The sequence below is a fragment of the Diabrotica virgifera genome, chromosome 4, assembly GCF_917563875.1.
Source record: "Diabrotica virgifera virgifera chromosome 4, PGI_DIABVI_V3a".
Lineage (NCBI taxonomy): Eukaryota > Metazoa > Arthropoda > Insecta > Coleoptera > Chrysomelidae > Diabrotica > Diabrotica virgifera.
In genome coordinates, this window is record NC_065446.1 from 45,488,474 (window position 1) to 45,501,804 (window position 13,331).

At 30.9% G+C, this 13,331-nt stretch overlaps 1 protein-coding gene across 1 annotated transcript in view; it reads left to right on the plus strand.

Annotated features, from left to right (window-relative positions):
• LOC114327089 (methylcrotonoyl-CoA carboxylase subunit alpha, mitochondrial) overlaps positions 1-13,331 on the plus strand; it is a 70,269-nt gene that overhangs the window by 12,700 nt on the left and 44,238 nt on the right. The window contains exons 3-5 of the mRNA XM_050648176.1: positions 2,091-2,308; positions 2,368-2,516; positions 5,570-5,802. Coding sequence (XP_050504133.1) covers positions 2,091-2,308; positions 2,368-2,516; positions 5,570-5,802 — 600 coding nt within the window. The remainder of the gene's footprint in view (positions 1-2,090; positions 2,309-2,367; positions 2,517-5,569; positions 5,803-13,331) is intronic.

A 13,331-nucleotide genomic window follows, 5' to 3' on the forward strand; every position in this document is an offset into this window, starting at 1 on the left:
AACAATTCATTTTACTCAACTCCGATCAGCCATGTTTGGAAACTACAAACCATAGACATATAATATCTTAAAATTAATAATCTTAAAATGGGTGACGATTGTGACAGAGATAGATGAGCCTGTTATGTGGGAAGTCTCTTTCTAATCGTAGGAGTTCATTAAATCGGCGACAGTGGAAAAGTGACGTGATCGATAAATCCAACACCCAACGTCATTGGATAAACTCCGTCGATTAGAAAGAGACTTCCCACCTAATAGGTTCATTTATCTCTCTCGCAATCGTCACCCATTTTAAGAATAGCAGCGCGCATTCTAGATATTATATGTCTATGCTAGAAACAGTATCTCAGGTAGGTAACCTAAAAAATTCTAAAACAAACACAAGATTTATACAACCACTGTAAGATGACTTTTCACAGTATGCATCTTCTCCGAATAAGTAGAAGTTTAAATAAATTAGAGCCATTTGTAAAGTGTCCGTTTAAAAGGACAGTGGCCTTATTTGGGTCAATGTATCCTCATTCCTTATTTTTTCTCTGAGAGAATTCCTCTTATGATTCTTCACACTTTTATTTCTGTACTTTTCATCAATGTTTTTGATATAGGGGAGAGTTGGACAAAACCGGGTACCACTCCAAAAACCGTCTGTATCTTTTGCTATGTGAGAGTAGCAAATGTTTGCTGTAGATTGAAATATTCTCAAATGACTTAAGTTTGATATGCCAATGTCAATTTTTAAAAATGTTCTTAGATTTTTAATTTATTTTTATTTTTATTAAAATATTGCAAAATACCCGGTTTTGTCCAACCGGTATGATAAAACCGGGTAGTAACTTAATTACCATGTAAAAAGACTAATGGGCAGAAAATAAAATATTTATTAAAAGTATGTGAACAAAAATCTAAAATCTATGAACAGGTCACAAATAAAAACTTCATCAACATCATCATAGGCACTACAGGCGTCATAAGCCCATTTGGTGCAAGACACACATTTTATCCAGCCTTCCTTCGCATTATAATTTGAAAATAGTTAATTGTAATATAGACACGCATAGTCATTATTATCTTCTTCCTCCAAACTCTCCAAAATTTTGTTTTTGGTGCCCTTTGGAACCATTTTTACACGTTTTTTCTTTTTTTTTGTCCAGTTCATTTAGTTTTAATTTTTTTACGACTGGAGATTTTTTTAATTTTTCCTACTAGCTTTATTACTAGCTTCTTCAACAGAAGAAGCCACATGTTGTAGTTAACTAAAAGCAAAAAAACCACTACAGAAACAAGAAGTAACACCAGGTCTGATAAAATCGGCTACCCGGTTTTGTCGATTTTCGGACTACCCGGTTTTGTCAAACTCGTAAACAAGACATTAAATGTTATTTAAATTTTTAAGTTATGAAATAATATTCAAAATTTTTGGCCAAATTAAAGGTAATATACTAGGTTACATGTATTAAATTTTGAAATGGCCATTAGTTATTCATTAGAGGAGAAAACAGCTATAAACTTACCTTAAAAATCGAGTTTCCTGCATTAAAAAACAGGCGAGGTCTTGCTGCTCCGCCACAGATTACTCAAATGAGGTAAAAATAAATACACACGACTGTTGGTGGTAAAGGGACACTAATTTTAACATTGTCTAATAGATAGCAACAGACAGTTAGAAGAATAAAGGGGTACCCGGTTTTATCAACTTACCCGGTTTTGTCCAACTCTCCCCTAGTTATGTGTAATACCTCAAGAAAATATCTTTGTCGCATTCAAACCTGTTTTCTTGTGATATTTTAACATTGTTCACTATTTTGAATGGAAATTAACCATAATTGCAATTCAAAATACGTTTATTTTGAAGTCTCCATTTTTATTTCGAAACTTTTTGGCTCACAATGTCAAAATAAACGTGCTAAAATTTTCAACTGAAATTGTGCTTAATTCCCATTAAACATAGTAAATAAAGAATTTTATTACCAATAACATTGTTTATGTAAGCACAATCAATACAAATGGAAACGTTATGGACATAAGTTGTGTAATTTTTCTTGCGTTTCTCTAATTTTGTTCATAAATGTATAAAAATAAATTTTTTTTAGGCTGACGAAGCTTATAGAATTGGCCCAGCTACAGCCTCTCAAAGTTACTTAAGAGGAGATAAGTTGCTAGAAGTTGCCAAAAAATCTGGAAGTCAAGCAATTCATCCTGGATATGGGTTTCTTTCAGAAAATGTTGAATTCGCCGAACGTTGCCAAAAAGAAGGTATTATTTTCATAGGACCACCATCATCTGCCATAAAAGATATGGGAATTAAAAGGTAAAATAGATTATGTAAGGTGAATGCTAAAATCCATTTTTCGTTTTTGTATATTGCAGTACGTCCAAAGCTATTATGTCTGCAGCTGGTGTTCCTATAGTCGAAGGATATCATGGTGAGGATCAAAGTATAGAGACTCTAAAGAAGGAAGCTAAAAGAATTGGCTTTCCTGTCATGATTAAAGCTGTTAGAGGTGGAGGAGGAAAAGGTAAAATAAAAATGTAAAAATATAAAATTTTCTGATACATCGAGAAATAGGTTATTAACACCTGTTTCCTTACGGTTACAAAGAATATGCATTATCATCAGATAGCGCTACAGCCTGTTTTTGTCACCTCCTCACTCAAATTTCTCCCAAATCTTTCTACATGTCGTCCAGATACCTGAGGTTAGGTTAGATTAGGTTTCTTTTTCAAATAGTGTTGTAGACATGTTGCTCTTGAAGATGTTTGATATAGCTCCATATGCAACCCGTGCTAAAATGATTCTTCTTTGCAGTTCATGAGTTTTGTTGTTCCTAGCGATTTGGATTTCATAACCTGAGTATTTACATTTATGAACTATTACTATTTTGTTGCAGCAAACTTTTTAATTTTCGTTTGGTACCATATTTATGATCTTTTGTCTCTTTTCAAAATTTCTGTTCAACCCAACTTCCTAGCAGCATCTAATTGAGACGCTGATTTCTTTGGTGTCCAACTCTAACTGTTTAAAAGCATCCAGGACTGCCGTAAAGAGTTTTGGAGATAAAGTGTCTCTTTATCTAATTTCTCTTGCGATTTTTTTGTACAACCATACGGTCATGATTACATTATTGTATGTTTCTGATCAGTTTTGAATACCGATAATCTATTTTATATACGATTTACCTTTAAGACCATAGGCGCAAAATTTCGAACCATTGCTTTTTAGATGCATTAATTTTTTTCCAATCCTGGGAAAACTAATAAGTACCTAGGTAAATATTTTTGAAAAAGGAGAATGCACAAATCGTATGGAAAATATATAATGTGACCTAAATGAAATAAAATTTACATGAATAGATTCGTCTCGAAATTATTGTAATTTCATATCGTTGCGCCAATTCTGAATTTTGCTTAATTAGGGCGTAAATTGATATAAATAAATCTAAAATCAAATGGGGGTGTACGTGAGTCAAGGAGAGAAAAATATGTTGCAAATCGCCAGTCCGTAAATCTTTCTTCAGGGGCCTTAATCACCTTATTATCGATACTAAAGTAGGTATAATTTGGTAAGTCGTACAAAAGTATATTGTTCTTCTAATCGGCTTACCTGACACTGGGAAACTATTTTCAATAGCCATTAGATTAATAGTATTTATGAATGACAGTTTTATGAACTTCAAAAATGTGATTTCGATAAACCTTAATTGCAGATAAACCCAGAATAAAAGATTACATTATTACCGAGGGCCGAAAGTCCCTTAGAATTAACAAAAAGTTTGTTTTGAATGAGATATTTGAAATTGAAAATCACACTTAATTTTCTCTTTTTTTCACCCCTGTAACTTATTAAAATAAACGTTATAGAAGTTTTCAGGGACTTTCGGCCCTCGGTAATAATGTAAGATTTCATTCTGAGTTTAAATTTGTCAAAAATACCTACTTATTAGTTTTCTCAGGATTCGAAAAATAATTGCGAATATAGAATATTGTACAACAAGTGAGAAAAAGACATATTTCTCACGAGCGCAGAAGTTTGTTGGCACGAGCCGAGGCACGAGGCGAGAGCCGCAAATCAAGCGATGGAGAAATATGTCATTTTCTCATGTGTTGTACACTGTACATTTTCTATGGATGCGGTTTTGTCAAGAGTTCAAATTTCAAACTTAAATAATTTAGGTACTTTTAGGTATATTATATGCATAAATTGAAATGAATACATATACATGTAGGTATTTAATATTCTTAAGATTGATATACTTACGTTATTTATTTGAAATTCTAATTGACAGTTATTTTTGAGCAGCTTTGAAAGGTAATTCCTGGTAAGATTTGCTTCAAGACATTTTTTGACAACATTAATTATTGTATTTGTATTGTGTATGTTACCATGGAAACGGCGACCATATGTACGTAAACCGTAGGAGAACCCGTGAGAAAAAATATTTCTCACTGCAATGGCCGACTTTTCTCACTGCCTGAGGAATTGTTCGTTTTGAATGTATGTAAGTAGTGAGAGAAGTTGCATATTGTATAGCATCTATAGAAAAATATCTTTTTTCTATGGATGCTATACAATGTGCAACTTCTCTCACTATTGTCCTTTTCATGATCATTTTTCAGTGCGTAACAAATGATAGGAAAAAGGGTAAGTCCGTGATGATACACATTTATGACATTTATTCTAACATGACATTTTAGTTAAATCTGACAGTTGTCACATTTTATTTTCAATTTGGAATAAAAACAAATCAAATGTGATTCTTGCATTTACAAAATGGTATTTTCTTTGATTTGTATAGTCTTATAAATTATACAGATTATATTTGTAATATTATTATCTAATTTAAAAAAATTATTTTTTTATTATGGCGCCATCTATCGACAACTAGAATAACTAGAATAAATGTTATAAAAATGTCACCGACGAAATGTAATCATCGACGTGCCTTTTCTTCTGCCACATACAATTTAATGCGTTAAAAAGAAATCGAAAAACTGTGACGCACTGAAAGATGATCATGAGAAATACTGCACTTACATACATTCAAAACGAACAATTTCTCAGGCAGTGAGAAAAGTCGGCCATTGCAGTGAGAAATATTCTTACTCACGGGTTCTCCTGCGGTCTTCCATACTATGATCGCCGTTTCCATGGTAACATGCACAATACAAACACAATTAATGTCAAATAAATGTGTTAAAGCAAAACTTACCAGGAATTACCTTTCAAAACTGTTCAAAAATAACTGTTAATTAGAATTTAAAAAAATAAGGTACGTAAATTTTAAGAAAAGTTTAAAAAAGTACAGTGTACAACACATAAGAAAATGACATACTTTCTATTCTATTCTACTTTATCCTATTCTATTCACAGGCTGTAAGTTCACAAACTGATATCGAATATTTGTTCGATTTCTTGTTTTTTGTATTTCTTTTCCATTCTACTTTTCAATTTTTCTTTTTTCTTTCTCCTTCAATTATTCTGAGCTAATGTGTGATTTCTCGTCTTGTAGTGTTTAGCCAATAAACTAGTCAGGCTTCAATATAATCAACATTTATAAAGGATAATTTTTAGGAATGAGAATAGCCCTCACAGAAGAAGATTTTGAAGAAGCGTTGGAGTCTGCCAAAACTGAATCTCAAAAAGCATTTGCTGATTCTGTAGTATTATTAGAAAAGTTTGTTACTGAGCCGAGACACGTTGAAGTTCAAGTTTTTGCGGACACTCATGGAAATGCTGTACATTTATTTGAAAGGGATTGTTCTGTACAGAGAAGGCATCAAAAAATTATAGAAGAAGCCCCAGCGGTAAGTTACCTTATTAGACCAGTAAGGATCTGTTTTTAGGTGGATGTGAGAGGTGGCATTCAGATTTTTGCGGATAAAGTTAGGTGATAACTTAGTTAATAATATTGGATTTATGCTGCTTCTCAAATATGCCCGGAACATTAATAAAAAAAATAAAATATTTAAAAATTTCAAAAAATTTCGTTTTTTTTTCTACTTTTTTAGCTTATAACTTAAAAACTATTCATTTTAGAACAAAGTCCTATAGGAGTAAGACAAAGATAATTTAATTTTCTATCAGATGCGATTGGTTAAAAATGTCTTAATTTATCACCCTTGCTTCAAAATAGCAATAAATATAAAATAAGGGGGCAAAACAAGCCTGTCCTTATTCAATGAGTTTCCATTACTTGGGTTACATTTGGAACCTTCCTAATTCGCTTAGAAAATTTTTGTAATGTGCTAAAACCGTACACCAAATTTCATTAAAATTGACTTACTAGATTTTGCATAATAATTTTGCAATCTAAACTTTTTTTTAAAAATTAAAATTTTTTAAAATCTTGCACAACAAAAACTAGAACATATAAAGATTTGTCAATTTTTTTACATATAAAGAAGTACTCCACCTATCTAATGCACTTTACAGAATTGAAATCGGATTATTTAAGCAGCCTCAGCAATGTTTTAAAGTTATAAACAATTTTTTGGCTTATAAACAAATTAATGCTGTGGTCAGGAGGGGGTGCTACGGGCTCCTTTATTTAGATGAACTTACCCAAGTTTTTTTTATATATTTTGACCCGTAGAACACGAATTTTTTGGGTAACAGTTGATCCGGACGTCGATATGATTGTTATAAACAAAGAACTTGAGGAATTACATAAAATCGATTTTTCGCAAAATAAAACATTTTTTTGTATTTCTTGGGTAATTGTAAGCAAAAAATGTTCTTACAAGTTTTTTCGTAGGATGCATAGTTTTCGAGATAACTTCGAGGAACTTTCAAAAAATCGAAAAATTGCTATTTTTTAACGCGAATAACGTTTGATTAAAAAATAAAATAGCAATTCTGCTGACAGCATTTGAAAGTTTAAGTCAAATTATACCGGTTTTAATTATTTGCATTGCTAAAAATTATTTTTTTTATTATTAAACAAAGCTATTTGTTTATAAGCCAAAAAATTGTTTATAAATTTAAAACATTGCTGGGGCCCCTTAAATAATCCGATTTTAATTCTGTAAAGTGTATTAGATAGGTAGAGCACCTCTTTATATGTAAAGAAATTAGCCAACTTCTAAATGATCTACTTTTTGTTTAGAAAGATTTTAAAAAATTTGAACTTTTTTAAAAACATTTAGATTGCAAATTTATTATGCAAAATTTATTAGGTCGATTTTAATGAAATTTGGTACACGACTTAAGTATGTTACAAAGAATTTCCTAAGCGAATTACTAAGGTTCTAAGTGCCACCAAAGTGGTTAAAAAATATTGAATAACAACAGACTTATTTTGCCCCCTTATTTTGTATTTATTGCTATATTGCAGAAAAGGTAATACCTTAAGACATTTTTTACCAGTCGTATATCATCCAAAATTCAATTATCTTTATTTTATTTCTGTACGACTTTGTTCCAAAACGAATCGTTCTAAAGTTATAAGCAAAGAAAGCAGAAAAAAATCGATGTTTTTCGAAATTTTTATTAATGTTCCGGGCATATTTGAGAAGGAGCATAAGTCAATTATTATTACTGAAGGTGTCACCTAACTTTATCTGCAAAAATCCGAATGCCACCTCTCGCATCCAAAAATAGACGTTTTTTCGCAGATCCTTACTGGTCTATATAGTAATTTCAATATTTTTTTAAATTAATTAGTTTGCAATAAAATGGAATCTAAAGTGCGAATCTAAAGTATCCCTCAACTATTTTCTGAACCTTGTGACGGTTAGTTCTTTTAGGACAACATACTCAGTAAAACACAGGTTAAAATAAATAAATATATTAAGGATATTTATAATAGATAGTAAAATTAAAAAAGAATGTGTGTGTACTTTGTACGCACGTAAGAAGTTATTATTATGATTTTAACGAAATTAATATACTTAACAGGTTATTTGTATTTTATTTAAATATTAAACTAACTTTCTTTACCTACCACTTTTAAAAAAATTTTATTAAAACGATACCAAAAATATAAAATAAAAGAATATGAATCGTCCGGGATTTGATCCCGGGACCTCCTGATCTCAGGTCACACGCTCTACCACTGAGCTATATACCTTTTGCTTTGACAAGTTACAAGATTTCTCATACATACTGACAAATTTAATAGACCAAGTGAAGTGTACAAATAGTTATTTATGAAACAGTTCGTGAAGTATGCTTTTTACGAACGAACGCAATTTTTAGATTTTGCTATACATCGCGTAATTTCGCAAAAAGTACTTCACGCACAGTTTCATACAATATTTTATCTACGATAAACAAATAAAAAAACTGAAACTCTTCGTCACTTTAATTCATTTCTATTCTACAATATTTAGAACTTTGACATTTAAAAATCCTAACTACTTTCAAACCACAAAATTGTCAAAAATTTTGTTGTAAGTCATTGCTCATATTGTCATCACCATGATAACACGAAAGTTACGGATATTTGATTATATGAAAGTGTGCCAATAAACCCATTGAAAGTGCGCGAAAAAGTAAATCGCATTTAAAATACATTGTTACTTCACACACACTTTAAACCCTTCACACACTGCTATCTATAATGACAGTTTTCACAAACTAAAAACTTATACATATATGACATAGAGTAGATAAAATACTTTAAATATACCTACTTACTATTATTATAAAATATCATATTCCCGAGGAAGACAAATCCAAAGACACAAAAATTATAATTAATAATACATTTACTAAGAACACTAATATATCCTTTTATATGATATAATATGACTTATGACAGAGCTGTCAGACTGACAGCGCTGATACATACATATCTTGAAAGATTGGCAACGAAATACATACATACTGTCTGTGTGCGCATGCGCCCAGCATTATAAAATTTCACTCTCGATCGTAAAGAAGTATAACTTCAATAACAAAATAAAATAATATTCTGTCTTCGCTCCGCTTCGAAGAAATAGCCTCCTTGGCGGACGTCTGTAAAAGAAAACTAAATTGTATTTACTATTATCAAAAACGTAATAACGCTATACGGAATTAATACACATACATAATCGCACACAGACTCGTAGCCCCCTTACACTTCAATGCAGTGTAATCAGTGATCGTACTTATTTTTTCAATCAAAACATCGACACATCGCTATCCATACACTAATTCCGGATCGACGATGGTAGTTACTGCCCACGGCGGTTAAAGTTCCGGCAAAGCATCTCTTTAACGGGCGCCGTCCAATTCACCTAAAACCTTGAACTTGTCAAACGTCACGCGCATGTCCTATACGCTCCAACTCGTATACAGTCACTTCATCGAGAGCCCCAACTCATATACTTGACATTTCACATAGTCTGGTGAAATTATTCGTGATTATTCGTTTTAGCTTCGTTCATTTCAACCTTAATGGACTAGACCACTATTATTGACAGACAGATGACAGCCTAGCTTGGAAAACAAAAACAAATAATAAATAAATTTTTATTTTTAGTGTTTATTTATACATAATATTCATTCTACAACATAGAGAAATAAAAACAAAATTGTTTTTATTTCTTGTTTTCTTTCTTGTTTTTATTCCTTGTTTTATTTCTTGTTTTTATTTCTCTATGATTTTTGTAATAATCCAATATAATCCTAGGAAATAAAGGATAAATATGAAAGCAGCCTCTTTTAATAATTAGACTAGTTGATGATTGAAGTAAAAGTAAACAAAAGAAGCACAGCACCTAACCCGTTTTGCGATGCGTCTACTGAAGCTGAAACTACTGTCTCTAATTCAATATCATCATTGATTGAAATATTGATATGGGTCAATCAACGATATCATAAAATTGTAATACAGGTTTATTAATTAGAACTTGTCTTAATTTTTCAAAAGAAATTTCATGTTCATTTTCCCAAATGAATTCATTTTTTTAAGTAATTGACGTAGTGGATATCGGATATGTTATGTCTGAGAAATTACCAATAAATTTACTTACATAAGTCAGCACAGTGATGGTTTAAGGCATCATGGGGCCCTAGGTGGCCATAAGAAGTAGGCCCCTTTATATCGACCATTTACTTAAAACAAATTTACAGATAGGTATTTATGTTGTTTTGGAAAGTAGTTACTCCAAAAATAAATTACGATAATGTAAAAAAGATAATTTTTCTTTTTTTTTTACATTTCGCAACAACTGCTCATTAATATTCAATATATGCCAAAGAAAAAAAGGGATATTGTGTCGATATGTGATTTTGCCCTGGGTATGAGTGCCACCCCTTCGGGGGTAAAAAAACATACATTCAAAATAATGGATAACTGATTAATTCTAAGTAACTTTTGTTCTATCGAGTTTTTTCACTAAATTAATACTTTTTGAGTTATTTGCGAGTGAATATGTTCATTTTTCAACAAAAAAAAAAACACCTTTTAGACAGTTTTTCGCAAATAACTCCAAAATTAAGTATTTTATCGAAAAAGTATTCTTAGAAAAAACATAGCCTATACAAAATTTAAAAAAATGGTGTATGTATAAAGTATGTAGACCCAGTATAAGCAGAACTGGAGCTAATGAAAAGTAGATTCTTATTTGACAAATTCCAAATCAAATATTTCAACGTAAATTACCAAAAAATGAAACACTTTTCGTTGAAAAATCATCATATTTTTTTTATAGTGTTAAAAAAATTTTATTTTTGTTTTTTTTTTAATAAAGTTTCAAGTATCAAAATTAAGTAAGTAAAGCTTAAAATAATGTTGATTCCTTCTTTTGGCACAAAAATCTTGAAAATTTATGAAAATCTTGAAAAAACTTATAAGTATATTATGTATATGATCTATAAGTTTCACCGGTTCACAGTGCTTATATTTTAAACCATTGGGATTTAAAGTAAAACAAATTTTTTGAAATTTTGAAAAATAAAATTTATTTTTTTTTCAAAATAACTTAAAAATTATTAGTGGTACCAAAAATCTTAAAGAGTAAAAAATATAGGTTTTGATTTTCTGAATATTTCAGATTTTTGCTTTTTTTTTAAGATAAAAATTATTGGTTAAGATATGACTGTTCAAAATTTGCATACCCTGGGTACAGAATTTTTCATTTATTAAAAATTAATAAATGAAAATAGTTTCTATCCTTGTGGGATCGGTACTCACCGGAGGGACCGCAAACGTTCGGATACAATTAGCGTCTGTTTGCAAGAACAATGACGACTTTGCTAAGTAACAAGACATTTACTCAACACACACACTACCCACTACACTAGGTAGCTGATTGAAAAAATCCACTGTACCATGCCAATGGCCATTAGTTGTCGAGGCATTAAGCTAAATAAAAAAAATTGCATACACTCGTGATTAGTGACTTGTTCAAGCCCTTTCTACTACAGCCCTTTTATAAATAAGCACTTTATACCGATGAAACTTACAGAGCATATAAATAATACACAAGTAAAGTAGCTTGTGAAGCGGTAAGGATTAATTTCATTTAGGATGCTAATTAGGGGGTTATTTTCACCAGTTTTTAACCCACAAAATGGGATCAACTTTATTTTGAGCGTATCTTGCTTACTTTTTATGATAGAAATTTTTTTAAAAAACAAGAACCATGCTTTTTTAAAACATTTAAACAAGTTATGATGAGTTTTCCATGAAAAGTGATTCATTTTTTGATTATTTCACGTTGAAATATTTGATTTGGAATTTGACGAATAAAAACCTACTTTTCATTAGCTACAACTCTGCTTCTACTGGGTCTACAGACTGCACACATATACATATTTGCTAAGAATATTTTTTCGATAAAATACTTACTTTTTGAGTTATTTGCGAAATACCGTCTAAAAACGTGTTATTTTTTGTTGAAAAATGAAGATATTCACTTGCAAATAACTCGAAATGTATTGACTTGATGAAAAAACCAGGGTAGGCAAAAACCAAAGGATTTTTCAAAAAAAACCAAAATTATCAGGATTTTTTGTTTAAACCAGGTTTATTTGGTTTAAACCAGGTTTATTTGGTTTAAACCAGGTTTATTTGATACAAAGTATCATAAGTCTAAATACTTTAAAAATGAATAAATTATTTTATAAAATAATAGTAATAAACAATAAAACAACTTTTATTTTTCAACATATTCAAAATAGCTAAGTTCGAAAGTAAAAAATAGAATTTATTTATTTTAATTTTCTTCATTTGCGGCAGCTGTATAAAAAAACTTTAAATAAAAACACCAGTTTGGAGGTTCAGTAAAAAAACCAGGTTTTTTTCTTTAAAAAAAAAACAGTTGATTTAAACCATGGTTAAACCAAGGTTTAAACCTACCAACCCTGGAAAAACTGTATTGAACAAAAGTTGCTTAGAATTAGTCAGTTTATTCACTTCTGGGCGTATTTTGACAATATATTTTTTCACCCCCGAGAAGGGGTGGACTCAACCGTAGAGCAAAAACACACATTGGCACAATATCACTTTTTTATTTGACATGTTAGCTATGCTTGTACCAAATTTCATGTCAATCCAAGCTCTTGTTTCAAATCCAAAGTTTCTTTCAAATTCGGAGGTTTTGCAATATTTTACCGTGAGTGAATGGACTATAAGGCCCATCGGTGGGTAGAAATTGAAAAAAAAAACGTAACATTTTAAATTTTTTTTTAAATAATTAAATATTAATTAATGCATTTGTGTGGAATGCGGGCCCCATCAAGTGCCCGGGCCCTAGGCGGCGGCCTAGTCCGCCTAATGGTTAATCCGGCACTGAGTCAGCATACCTAACAGTCTCTGAAAATCTTTTTTATTTTCTGGTCTACGAAGTTGAGTATTTTGGATTTATCTGGACTTATACCGTTGCCTGAAATTATATGACCCATATAACAAATTTGAGTTTTACCTAACTTACATTTTGACAAATTAAATTTAACATTGTTTCTCTTAGCAATTTTGAAAACTTCTTTAAGCCATGCTCTTCTTTGTCTTTTCCCCAAACAATTATATATCATCAATGTAGGCACCTATGCATGTGTCGGCACCATCCATTTTGAAAATTTCCTTGAATTTACTATGAAACACTTCTGGAGCCGATATTAAGCCATAGGGCATTCTAAGAAATTTATATCTCCCGAAAGGAGTACCAAATGTGCAAAGATTATCTACTACTTTCTGCTGTTAATGGAATTTGATAAAACCCTTGTGTTGCGTGTCTAATGTAAGTACTGAAACAGTGTCATTGCGTAATTTACTCGTTATTTGATCTAAAGTTGGAATTTGACAATGTTCTCTTTTAACAACCTTATTGAGTTCAAAAGGATCTAAACAAATTCTCAAGTACTTTCTTACAAGTACCAAAGGATTCACCCATTCTGAAGGACC